The following is a 12,756-nucleotide window of genomic DNA, read 5'->3' on the forward strand; positions in this document are numbered from 1 at the left end:
CTGTTCCAAAAATGTTCTTGCTCCCTGTGGTCCCACACTCATCAGGCTTGTGCTTGCTCCTTGTTGCCCATAGCCACAGTCTGGGATTATGTCTGGTTAGCACCACTAGACCTGACTCCTGGAAATAGCAGGGGGTCCCCTCAATCTCCCCTCACTCAACCCCTGCTGTTCTTTTTTTTTTTTTGTGAGGCAGTTGGAGTTAAATGACTTAGCCAGAGTCACACACCTAGTGAGTATTATGTGTCTGAGACCAGATTTGAACTCAGGTCCTCCTGACTCCAGGACTGGTGTTCTATCCACTGCACCACCTATCTGCCTCTCTACTGTTCTTTAGATGAAAGTTTGTAAGGTAAAATTTCGTGAGGTGAAAGTTCCTGAGATGAAATTTCTAAAGGCAGTGAATGATGTGAAAGTTGAGGTGAAATTTTTTGAGGCCTAGTCTGCTTCTCACAGGGTCCACTATTTGTTGTTCAATGGAGTCGGCCTACAAATGTTAACACTTCACTCAGACCAAACTTCAGCCCTGGAGTCTTTTCTGAGGTCTTCTTAAGATGTCTTAGGAGGACAATTGCTTTACCCCTTTATTTTTTTCTGCTCTAAATTCATTTTGCGGTGATTTTCTGTCATTTGTGGACAAAATCTGGAGAGCCTGGAAATTTATGACTTACTCCACCATCTTCCCAGAATGCATAAAAAAATGTCTATGTACTTTTGCTGAACATTTTCTCTTTCTTTTTTAGTCTTTGTTTCTGGAGCATATATTCACATACCTATATGTTCCCCCATCCCCTATTCATAATACGTATACATACATATATGTATATATAACACACGTGTGTGTATGTATGGAGAAGTCCTCCTCAGTTAGTCTCCCATCCTACAAAATCTAAGCCATTCTTGTCCCAGACATCTATGTTTATTCCTGAAAACTCTTGAGTGTTTCCTCAGTGAAATGGTGCCATTGTATCTACAACAATATTTCTTACTCAATTTTAGAATAGTTATACAAATCATATCTGCCCTCTAAAACAGTGCTTCTGCACCATGCATACAGGTAGTAGAATGAGTAAATAAATATTTAAAATACTCTATCCCTAAAACTGTAACACAAGTATAAAATACGTGTTTAAAATAGACAAAACTTACAGGACAACAAAACAAGGTAGGCAGTGAACAGATAGGAATTTAGACTTCTTGTTCTGACTTTGCAATGCCCATAGCAATAACTAATAAGGATAAGTCGGACTGTGTCTAATTGTCTCATTTTAAGGCATTTCCAAAGCAGAGTAAACAACTTTAAACTTAATCATCATCGCAGAAAAATACACAAGACACGCAAGATTTTTAATCATTAATTCTATAACTTCCCAGTTCACATTTCTTTCAAGTCTTCAACATATCTATGTTGAAATGCTTCAGTAGTTTCCTAATTAATCTCTCTTGCTTCCAGTCTTCCTAATATGCAAATCTAACCATATATTCCTCCTACTTTATGCCCTGAAAAGCCACAAAAGGCCCCCTATTGTCTTTAGAATAAAATAAAAGCTCCTTAACTAGGCATTTAAGGTTCTCCACTGTCTAGTTCAAATCTACCTTTACTCATACTAACTCCCTTTCTTGTGTTTCGTGTCAGCTAAAATGTCCTATTTTTCCACTGGCATACCATAGCTTGCCTCCTCAAATTTGCAAACTGCCTCATCCTTCCTATATAATACTAACCTACCTTTCTATCTCTGAGAATTGTTTACTTCATTTCTGTTGTCACATCCTCAGTGAAGCCTTGCCTCATACTCTTAGCTGTCTATACTTTCTTTCTCCTCAAAACATCTTGTATTCACTGAGCTTTGCACATGTCATACCTCCCCAGTAGAATGCACATTCCTTGTTTGTTTTCTGTTGTTTTGCAAGGAGTGTGGTCCATACACAGCACCAGTGCCTTGCACATAATAGACATTTAATAAATGTTTGTTTAAATTGATAAGTGATTGTGTTTATAATATTGTTAATATTGAGTCTTTCTCCAAAGGTAATGTAAAGTGTAGAGCTGAGATTCTTTCCCAGAGGATGTAAGTAAATATACATAACCCTACTTTCAGGCACTTGCTGTCTTAATCTGGGCAAGTCACTTAACCTCTGTTAGCCTCAATTCCTCATCCTAATATCATTTACTTCACAGGGTCATTGTAAGTATTACATGGGAGAGCACTTTGGTAAAGCACTATTTAAATATTAACTACAATTATTATATTGAATATAAAGGAGAGAGAAGATGAGGGAAGGAGGGGAGGTGGACTGGCTTGTTAATTTCTTTCCCTTGAATTATTAGCTGTTGACTTATCTTCTGTTTTTTAGAACACTAATCCCTCCCATCCCCCAAAATTGTCTGTGATCTTTTGCTGTTCACAATGCTAATCCTCTGAGTAGTGATTAAATGTCACTCACTACTGGTTCCTAATTGTTACTGTTAATATTTAAAACATCTGTTACTATGTTTCATTTACCATTTTGCTAGAATGAAACTGTTTCATCAACTGCCACCAGTTACATTAGAAACTCGGTACTAGTATTTAGCTGGTGTTACATCAGGAAGTCCTGATTATCATAGCTAACATTTTGACATGTATATTGAAATTTCATATAAGAAGAGAAAGTTAAATTTTTTCACTTTGAGATGTCAGACATGTGCAATAGTCAAAGAACAGTAACCAAGAGCAAAATATAAAAAAAAAGCCAGTGGATAAAGAGAACATTTAGTTTATAATTGTGAAAAAATATGAAAAAAATCCCATAAGATTCAAACATTCATTGGGAGTGAGCGATGCCTAAAATTTTAAACACAAGAATAAAAAAAGTAGATCATATTTTTAGAAAGTTGATTATATCCTTGTGAAAAAAATACATTTTATCATACATCTAAGTGTCCGACTACCACAATCACTCACATGAAAATTATTCATGGTCAGAACTCTTAAATTTGTAACTTTTCTTTACCATAAGGTCAGTATTTTGTGGTGTTTAACAGAAACATACATTCCATTAAAGATTCATGCTGGAAAAGAAATAAAACATTAAAGTCTAAATTCATGGTAAAATGGATTCTTGTTATAGCAACCAAATTTATATTCAGCAATTTAATAGTGATAAATATGAAGATTTTCCACCATTTTCACTACTTTTATCTAAACATTATAGATAACTCATTTTTTACGTAAATGTTGAGTGTGTGTGTAAGTATAAATAAATTGCCAATAGATACCTTACCAGAACTCGTCCAGCACATCAGACTGAGCAAGATGTATAACTTCAACATTTGGAATTGGTGAAAAGTAAAATAAGCATCCAGTTTCATAAAGGAAAAATGTTCCTTCATGGATCAACCTTCTTCCCTGGCATGAGAGTCACATTTCTCTCAAAAAGGCAAAGTGAGTGGCAGGAAATGGTTGTCATGTAAGAAAAAAAAAACCCTGAAATGTTGTTTGACTTTTTGCCCTCTAGTCTCCTCCCCCTTTGCTTAAGAAGTTGAGGTACTTTCTGTTCCCTTAGTTTAATTTGTGGTTCACAAACATTTTGCAAAGCCATATTCTTTGCCAGATATGTAGGATTTAGAAAAATAGAAACTAATTGAATTATTTCTTGTACCCTCAGTGAATGGAATGTCAAAAATAGTCAAGGATTGAGTATGTTGGAAGCTTATGGCACATCTGGTATTCAGCACAGTGAAAAAGCATAGTAGAATTCAGAAGAACTGTGTGTGCTTATTCTGATTGTAAAATCGCCCTCCTCTGATGCAAAATTCACCTCCTCCACTTTGTCCCTGTAGGATAGTTCTCATGTTTATCACTAATCTTAAACCCTGGGATTATTTTAAAAGATAAACTACTAGACACTTTCTTATTTTTGTTAACATCAGAGATAAAGAAACAATAACTAGCATTTACATGGCTTAAAGGATTGTAAAGACTTGAACTCAGGTTTTCCTGAATCCTATTCCAGCACTCTATCCACTGCCTCATCTTGCTGCCTCATTCTAGACTCAGTATTTATTATCAAGTATCTTACCTTCTTAATCAGTTTTTCAAATCTGGCTCCTATCTGAGGTGATAAGTTTAGTTCTGGGAGAGACTTTACAAGTTATCTAGTCCAATTCTATTTTATAGATTAAAAAAAAACAGCCTGATCTAGGTTGAGTAAATTACGCAAAATCACACAAGTAGTAAGTGGAAGATCAGGAATGTGAACATGGTAAATCTGATTCCAAATCTGGTACACTTCTACTATATCATTTTCCCATGTTTTTATCTGTATTTATTTATACCTATATTTCTCTATCAGAAATGCACTACCAATAACATATAATATAAAAGTCTTGTAGATTCTGGCATAAAATGTGTTTATACATGCACAAAACTCTATGTTTGTAGGACACTAGTAGCTCTAGCTGATACCCAAAGGTATTTCAAGAAGACTTTAATGTAGATTCTGTTTTACAGCCTGTCTGTGAAGATGAGTGTAATATGACAAAGGGAGATTGGCTGTATAGTTGCTAGGAAGTAGTTAAGCCTGGACTGTTCCAGGTGGTGTTAAAATTGATTATCTGAAATAAAAAAGGAAACTGAGGCCAAAGTTACTGAGCCATCTATGATTTAATTTGTAGAGCTAACATTAGCATACCAAATCAGGTCACCCAGGTTCTCAGAGGTCAAAGACAAAAAGTGATTTACAGAGCTGGTTTTTATAACAAAAAGAGGAATAAAGAAAGTGACAAAATTTGTTTCAAACATAATTCAGTTGGACAAGGCACGTAATCTGACTAGTTAGTTTCTCACAGACTTTCTTAATCTCATCCCAGAAGTCTCCCTGCGGGCAGTACCTAAAGTATACTGGGAAAGAACAACTTGTGGCTATGGTTGGCAGTCACACCCCATCATCCTTAGAATATTCCATTACTCAAGTTAGATTCTCATTTAAGAAAAAAAGGAGTTGACTCAGACTGGAAAGAGGCACTTAACCTCAGGTTAACTTTTTCTCCAGCTGCCAAAAAGGGGGACATGAACTCTGGCCAATCTCTCTTTGTGCTAGAAAGGAAAATTTAACCTTTTGAAAAACCTCATAAACATGATTACTTTATTCTTTTAAATTATATGCTGCTAAATGATAAAATCTTCTTAATCTATCTATTCACCAAATCTATAGACAACCTAGATTTAAGAAACTGTCTATCTATGTTCATTTAGGGCTTAATTTAGGCCTCATTTAGGGCACTCTTCATAAAAAGAGGGAGGTTAATACTATACTCAAACTAAAATTAAATCAAATAGTAAAATAGAGCTATAAGAAGAATCATCACATAACTCACCTAAAACTTCAGAGAATTTCAATTGTTATATCATGAGGGCCTGAATCGGAAAATGAGTCTTTGTCTCTCTTAAAATTTTCAGGTAAATGCTTCAAATAAGAGAATAATTTTACCTTCTTCACAATTATCAATGCTATTTTTACATGTAAAATTCTTAACCCCCCTTTTGAAAATTGTGTCACATCTCTTATTAAATCACATCTCCCACCAATTCACATCTCACATTAATTCCCCTTTATAAGGATATTATTATCATATTAACATAATGAAAGGGTGTTGTATGATCTCCCATAAACTATATACCCCATAAATTATAAGGTCTCATGGTCTCTGTTATTTGTGATTCAAATGACAATTCAAAATAATCCCTTAGTATAGTAGCAGTATACTAGCTTATATCACTTAGTCAAAAGTCACCAATAGGGTTTATCTCCAATGTATATCACAATGAAAAAATGAGGCTAGAATTAGGAAAAAGTAGTTTTACACCTGCCCTTATCAATAGAGTTTACTGTGTGAGGAGAAAGACCAAAAGCAGCATTCGTTCTGCTTAATTTGAGTATGAGTCGTAAGCAGCCAATTGTATGACAAGATGTCATAGCCAGGCTCAGAAGGAGTATACATGGGTATAGGTATAAGGTGAATTTGAGGAAACAATATAAAAATAATTAAGGGATGAGAAAGAGGAGTACACTGGGTACACAAGGAAGGGAGAGGTAGAATGGAGTAAATTATCTCACATGAAGAAGCACAAAAGACATATTACAGCAGAGGTGAAGATGGGAGAGAGGGTGGGAGGCATCACTTGAACCCTACTCTCACTGTAATTGGCTCAAAGAGGGAATGACATACACAATCAGTTGGGTATTGAAGTCTATCTTAGCCTATAGGGACTTAGAGGGAAAGAGGTTAAAAAAGGGTGGGGGGAAGAGAGAGACTGATAGAAAGGAGGGCAGATTGGGGGTGGCAGTGGTCAGAAATAAATGCTGTTCATTGACTGATTAGACTGAAGCAGACCTAGGTTTAAATATTGCTTCCACCACCTGTGCTACCATAAGAAGTCAATTTCCTTTCAAGTATAATTTGTATAATTAGGGGGGGTCTACGTAATTTCTAACATTCTTTCTAAGTTCCCTGATCCTAGGTAAATGCTACAGAAATTTTAAGGATTGGTAGTTTCATTTGTTTTCACTCTGTATTCAAATTGCTAATCCCTATGTGACTACCATTTCCAATATATGCACTATATATAATAATCAATGATTATTTTTTATAGTCACTACTGATGGATTTGTTAGTATTCACAGGTTTATGTGGTCTGCATCAGGAAACAGCATGGTTGTTCAATAGATAAACTACTGAGTGGGAGTGCTGCAGATTCGTCTGCTTGAATTGCTTCTTTCTGCCTTGGAACACGAAGATTGTCATGTGTAATTATCAAGCTACAATCATTACCAGGTCAAAAGAGACAGACAAATAGACAGCAAGAGTAAAGTTTTATAATCATTAATGGATATGTAGTTAAACATTTGCAATATGTTCAGACACAAACTTAATTCCAATTGCCCTATTTACAATAAATACTGAAGACACAAAGCAAATCCCAATTCTCTTAAGGGAAGTAATGAGAAGAGAGGAAATGGATAAGGACTCTCCCTCACCACCCCTAAAGCCCAGGTGTACAATAACTACTGTGGAGAGAGGAAGGAAAGAGGAAAACTGCAATGCGCATATTAAGTTTTAGATATGAGAATGTGGATATCATTGTCTATTCTTTTTCATTTTATAGACAGGGAGAGAAAAGCCTATCCAAACATTTTACAGAAATTCTGCTAGTAAAAAGTAGAGTGAAGATTAGTTACTAAGATGCTCAGACCATTGTCATCTTTCTAACAGGAAAGATTGTAAAAAAGTATTACCTTGAGAGGCTTGTGAGTCATTACTGAGAGAATAACTTACAATTAAGAAATTTAATATTGGTAATTAGCATTTGGATAGTGCTTTAAGGTTTGCAAAACACTTTCCAAATATTATTTCATCCTATCCTCATAACAACCCCTGGAAGCAGGCACTATTATTACAACTATTTTATAAATGAGGAAACTGAGGCTGAGAAAGATTAGGTAACCCAGAATCATTTAGCTCATAAGTGTCTACAGCTAGATTTGGATTTAGGTCTTCCTCACTACAGGTCTATTACGGCTGTTAATTAAGTATTTCTCTCCATCATAACCTTTATCTATTTTGCTATTTTCCTTCATATTCATTAGAGTGTGAAAAAGGAAGTGGAGAGAAAAATGGACTTTTATCAACATCAGTAATTTATAATTTAAGTGGTCTGCACATTAGGCACAGAAGACCTGGGAACTCAGGTGGCAGTAGTTGTAATGACCAGTAGATAATCAGTCCTGCTCTCACAACCAACATTCGGGGAAGGAATTCCTGTGGAGAATTGGATAAGAAAACAAAAAAAGTCTATTACTTACAAGAAACAAACAAAAAATAAAACAAAGGCATATATAAAATAAAACTGAGAGGATTTAAAAAAGCACAGAAAATGAAATTTTAAAAGCTAATAAAAAACAAACTGATAAGGAGCAGAAGAAAGAAGAAGATTTTACTTGACTAGGTGAAAGGGGGAAAAGTGGGAGAATTAAATACTTTGATAAAAACAAGAAAAAGTAGTAAAATCACATCTTTTCATTTTATTGGATTGTTTAAATCACCCACACTTAAAATTAAGAGAGGGTTTATATTTCTTTCTGGTTTATATTTTCACCTGACTCTAGAATTTTTTCAAGTTATGATCCCCCCCTTTTTGCCATAAACATAGTATTATGTTCCTTCAGTTCCTTCAATAATTTAAGGTAGTGCTGTCCCCATTGACTTTTTTCCCTTCGCCTTTGAGCTCCTCTTCTCAGGTGTTACTTCTTTCCCTTTAGGGTTTTGCTTATGAGTTCCTTTTTCTCTGCTGTTTTTCTCTGGTTATATATTCCTTCCCCCTCTTCCTTGCTCTTAGTCAAGCAGAAAGCCTCATCCTCTCCTAGCTAATTCTGCTCTTTAGTTTTTAAATTTCAGTTGTGTACTGAGAGGATTTCTCTCACTCTTCATTATTCATCTCTTTTTGTTTAGACTCTAATTCTCTGATTGATTCCCATAATTATATGGTCTCTCTTCAGTCTATTCTTCATGCGATCAATGTTTCCAAGGTTTTCCACTCTAGGGTCTCCACTTTTAGTGCTTTCTGCCACTGGCTGGTAGGGTATATCCTATAGATTCCCCCTTTCCATCATACGTCACTTTCAGAATAACACCAATTATTGCAGGTGTTAAAGAGAACATTATTCCGTGGTATCTCACACCTCCCCCCACCTCCAACTGATCTATAGCCTCTCTTATTGAACTTTTCCCCTACATTTACCTGTTGAACTCCTGCCTATGTCCATGCTTTCCCACTCTTCCAGGTACCAGATGCCTGCATGGGTTCCAACTCCCCCCTCTCCTGATGTAGAATAAGTAGATTTTTCAAGTATGAAATACTCCACACCTTGTTTAGTGTAAGAAGCTCATCTCTATTCACTGACCGTTTCTCTTCCTACATAGGAGAATTCATTACTGGACTCCTCCTCTACCTCCAGAGTAAGGCTTCCTTCCTTTCCCATCCCCATTTCAATTTCCTCCCCCTCCTCTTCACCCACTCTCCTGCAGGCTCTTCTCATTCTGAGACAACAGAAGCTACCTTTCCTCCAGTGCTAGCCCTTGATTTGACCTTGGAGAAGTACACTCTTCTCAATCTCCCTGCTTCCCACCCTACCCTCCTTTCATATACCCTCCTATGTTGTCATGTAGCCACAGAAAAGAAGCACTAATTCTCCTGTAGGCAGTCTGTCACCAAGTGAGAGCCATCATTCCTTTTGTCTGGTTCTTTGCTGTTACCTCTACTAGATTTCTAGTTTCATCTCCCACCTGTGTATTGCTGTCTTTTGGCTGACAGTTGTTGCTAGTGGTAGTGAGAAAGAGAGACAGACAGACAGATAGAGAGACAGAGACAGAGATAGAGAAGCAGAGTAAGAGAGAATATGGGAGGAATCTGTTCCAGGATTGGGAGAAGGGCTATCAATTAAGAGGCTGGCTGCATTGAGGCCATCTCTTCATCAGATGGAAGAAAGAATGGGAGATGATATCAAGTTGTTCTTAAATACAGAGTAAGGCAGAAAAGAGAGCTCATAATGAATAACATTCACTTTAAAAATGATGTAAATTGCATTTTAATTATAAAAATTAAATTTCACTCTGTCTCTCATATCCCCTCCCCTATTAAAAATACATAAATAAAAAATCTTGGAAGAAATACATGGTCAAGCAAAACAATTTGGCCATTTCCCAAAAACAAATGCTTCAATCTTCACCCTGAGTCTATAACCTCTCCATTAGAATGTGAGTAGTATGTTTCATCATAGGCCCTCTGGAATTATGGTTGGTCATTGTGTGGATCAGTGTTCTAAAGTCTTTAATTTTTCCTTCTTTTGGGTCAACTTTGCCAATAAAATGGGCATGAGATAAAAACCTCAAGGTTGTTTTTATTTTCATTTCTCTTATTATTAGTAGCTTGTAGCATTTTTTCCTAAGACTAATAATAGTTTGAGTGTCTTCCTCTGAAAACTTCTTGTTTACATACTTTGAACATTTATCAATTGGGAAAATGGCTTATTCTTATAAATTTGAAGCAATTTTCTATATATCTTGGAAATGAGGCCTTTATCAGCCCTCATATTAAAATATATTTTTTTTCCTGAATTGCTTACCTCCTGGAGGTAATAGAGAGTCTAATTAAATATAAAATTCTCTTTTTGGCTTTTAAAACCCTTGATAACCTAGTTCCTTCCTACTTTTCTGTTCTTATACTTATTTCCTTACATGTACTCTCTGAGATACAGTGACAACGACCTCCTTGCTATTCCTTGTACAATACACTCCATCTCCCACCATTGGCATTTTTAGTGGTGTTCTCTATACCTGGAATGCTCCTCCTCCTGCATCTCTGCCTCCTGGCTTCCCTGTTTTCCTTCTTCAGCTGAATTCTGACCTTTTATAAGAACCCCTTCCTGGGGTTTCTTATTGCTTCTGCAGTTAATTCCAATTTATCTTGCATGTATCATGTTTGCATGTAGTTGTCTATATGTTGTCTCCTCTTTGCATTATGCATTCTTTCAGGGCAAGCACTGTTTTTACCCTTCTTTATATCCCTGGCATTTAGTGTAATACCTGCCACATAGTATTTAATAAATTCTTGTTGATTTGGCTTGCTACTCTTTTAATTTTAGCTGTATAAGTTTTGTTTGTACAAAAACTTTTAAATTTTATATAACTAAAATTATCCATTTTATATTCTGTGATTTTCTCTATTGCTTGTCTCATTGTTAATTCTTTCCCTATCCACATATTTAAAATGTACTTTCTTCTTTGCTCTTTGCTCCTCTAACTTATTTATGACACCACCCTTTGTGTCTGAATCGTGGAGCTTATCTTGCTACATAGTGTAAAATATTGGTTCACACCAAGTTTTTCAAAGTAGGTTTCTCTCTCTCTCTCTCTCTCTCTCTCTCTCTCTCTCTCTCTCTCTCTCTCTCTCTCTCTCTCTCTCGTGAGTAGCTGTGCTATTTAGATTTATCAAACATTGGGCTACTGCACTTATCTACTTTGATATACCTTGTACTTCATCTGTTTTACTCATTGGCCTATTTGTTAATCAGTGTCAAAGAATGTGAAGGCAAGGTGCAGCTAGGTGGCACAATGGATAGAGTGTCAGCCCTGGAGTCAGGAAGACCTGAGTTCAAATCCGCTCTCAGGCATTTACTGGCTGTTTAACCCTGGGCAAATCACTTGACCTGTTTGCCTTAGTTTCCTTATCTGTAAAATGAGCTAGAAAAAGTAAATGGCAAACTACTTTGGTATCTTTGCCAAGAAAACTCCAACTGGTGTCGCAAAGAGTCAGACATGACTCAGATGGTTAGATAATAACAAAGTATAGTTTTAGGTCTCAGACTGATAGGCCATCTTTCTTCCACTATTTTTTTCCATCATTTCCCTTGAGATTATTTTCCTTTGGATTAATTTTGCTATTATTTTTTCTAGGTCTATAAAAGAATGTTTTAGTAGTTTGTTATGGAATTGGAAAGTAAACTAATTTTGATGGGCTCAGTCTACCTGTGAGCGATGAATATTCTTCTGATGATTTAGATCTATCCTTATTTGTGTAAAGAGTGTTTTATATTTATATTCATAGAGTTTCTATATATCCTGTCAGGTGTTGACTCCCATGTATTTTACACATTCTGAAGTTATTTTAATGAAATACTTTTATCTTAATGCTGAGTTTTGTTGGTAATATACAGAAAAGCTAATTATTTATGTGGGTTTATTTTATATGCTACAACATTGCTGAAGTTATTGTTTCAATTAACTTGTAGTGTTTTCTAAGCAAAACATCATGTCATCTGCAACAAGTATTGATTGTATTTTCTCTTTGCCTTTACTTATGCTCTCAATTTCTTTTTCTTGTCTTGTTCAGATATTTGCCATTTCTTTAGACATGCTTGCTTTACTCTTAATCTTACTGAAAAGGACTCTAGACTATCTTCATTACATATAATTCTGGTACTTGATTTTAGATAGAGTCTACTTATCTCAAGGAAAGATTCATTTATCCCTAAGTTTTCTAGTTTTGTTTTGTTTTTAACAGGAAAGGGTCTTGTATGCTGTGAAACCCTTTTTCTGTATCTATTAATATTTTGCAATGGGTTCTGCTGCTGTTTTCTCTGAGTATTTAATCTTGTCTTCTTCAAGGATTTCAGGGGAAGCTCAGGCTAGTAATCTAAAAACTTTCAGTAGATCCAAAGTGGTCTGATTACTGCCCTGGCCTGATCTTTGCAAGATGCTGACATCAATTTGGGTTTGTGGAACACAACTGTGTGTTTGGCCCTGTTTAACGTTCTAGCTGACTGCTAGTGGACCTGTCTACCAACAAACAACCAGCTGAAAGGTGCAAGTTCACAACAGGCTTTCCCTTGGTCTGAGCTCCCTGCCCTGGTTATTCCATAGTAGGCTTCAGATCGAGCACAGGGCTGAATGTCAGTTTTGTTCTTACCCTTTGCACAATATACAGGAACAGGTCTAGACCTCAGTGGTCACTTGATTTGTGACCCAACTCTGGGGTATGAGTCAGAGCTTCCAGTTGGCACCTGGTCCTGTTCTTTACCCAGCTTTAGGAACCTCTGTGCTATATCTCACAACCTTTCTTGTCTTAGTACACAGTCCTGAGCTCCAGTTCAATTTTTGAACTGGCAAGCTCCATGGAGTACTCTGACAGGAGGACCCCATCTTTCGTGTCTATAGATGTC

General features: G+C 36.1%; 1 protein-coding gene across 4 annotated transcripts in view; it reads right to left on the reverse strand.

Annotated features, from left to right (window-relative positions):
• The window catches only part of LIPI (lipase I), a 64,624-nt gene extending 61,192 nt beyond the window's left edge, over window positions 1-3,432 (reverse strand). For all 4 annotated transcript variants that reach the window (XM_020992961.2, XM_020992960.2, XM_020992962.2 and 1 more), the window contains exon 1: window positions 3,262-3,432. In XM_020992961.2, coding sequence (XP_020848620.1) covers window positions 3,262-3,370 — 109 coding nt within the window. In that variant the 5' untranslated portion in view covers window positions 3,371-3,432. The remainder of the gene's footprint in view (window positions 1-3,261) is intronic.
• Between the last annotated feature and the right edge of the window lie 9,324 nt (window positions 3,433-12,756).

The sequence above is a fragment of the Phascolarctos cinereus genome, unplaced genomic scaffold (assembly GCF_003287225.1).
Source record: "Phascolarctos cinereus isolate Bilbo 61053 unplaced genomic scaffold, phaCin_HiC Scaffold_726;HRSCAF=1367, whole genome shotgun sequence".
Lineage (NCBI taxonomy): Eukaryota > Metazoa > Chordata > Mammalia > Diprotodontia > Phascolarctidae > Phascolarctos > Phascolarctos cinereus.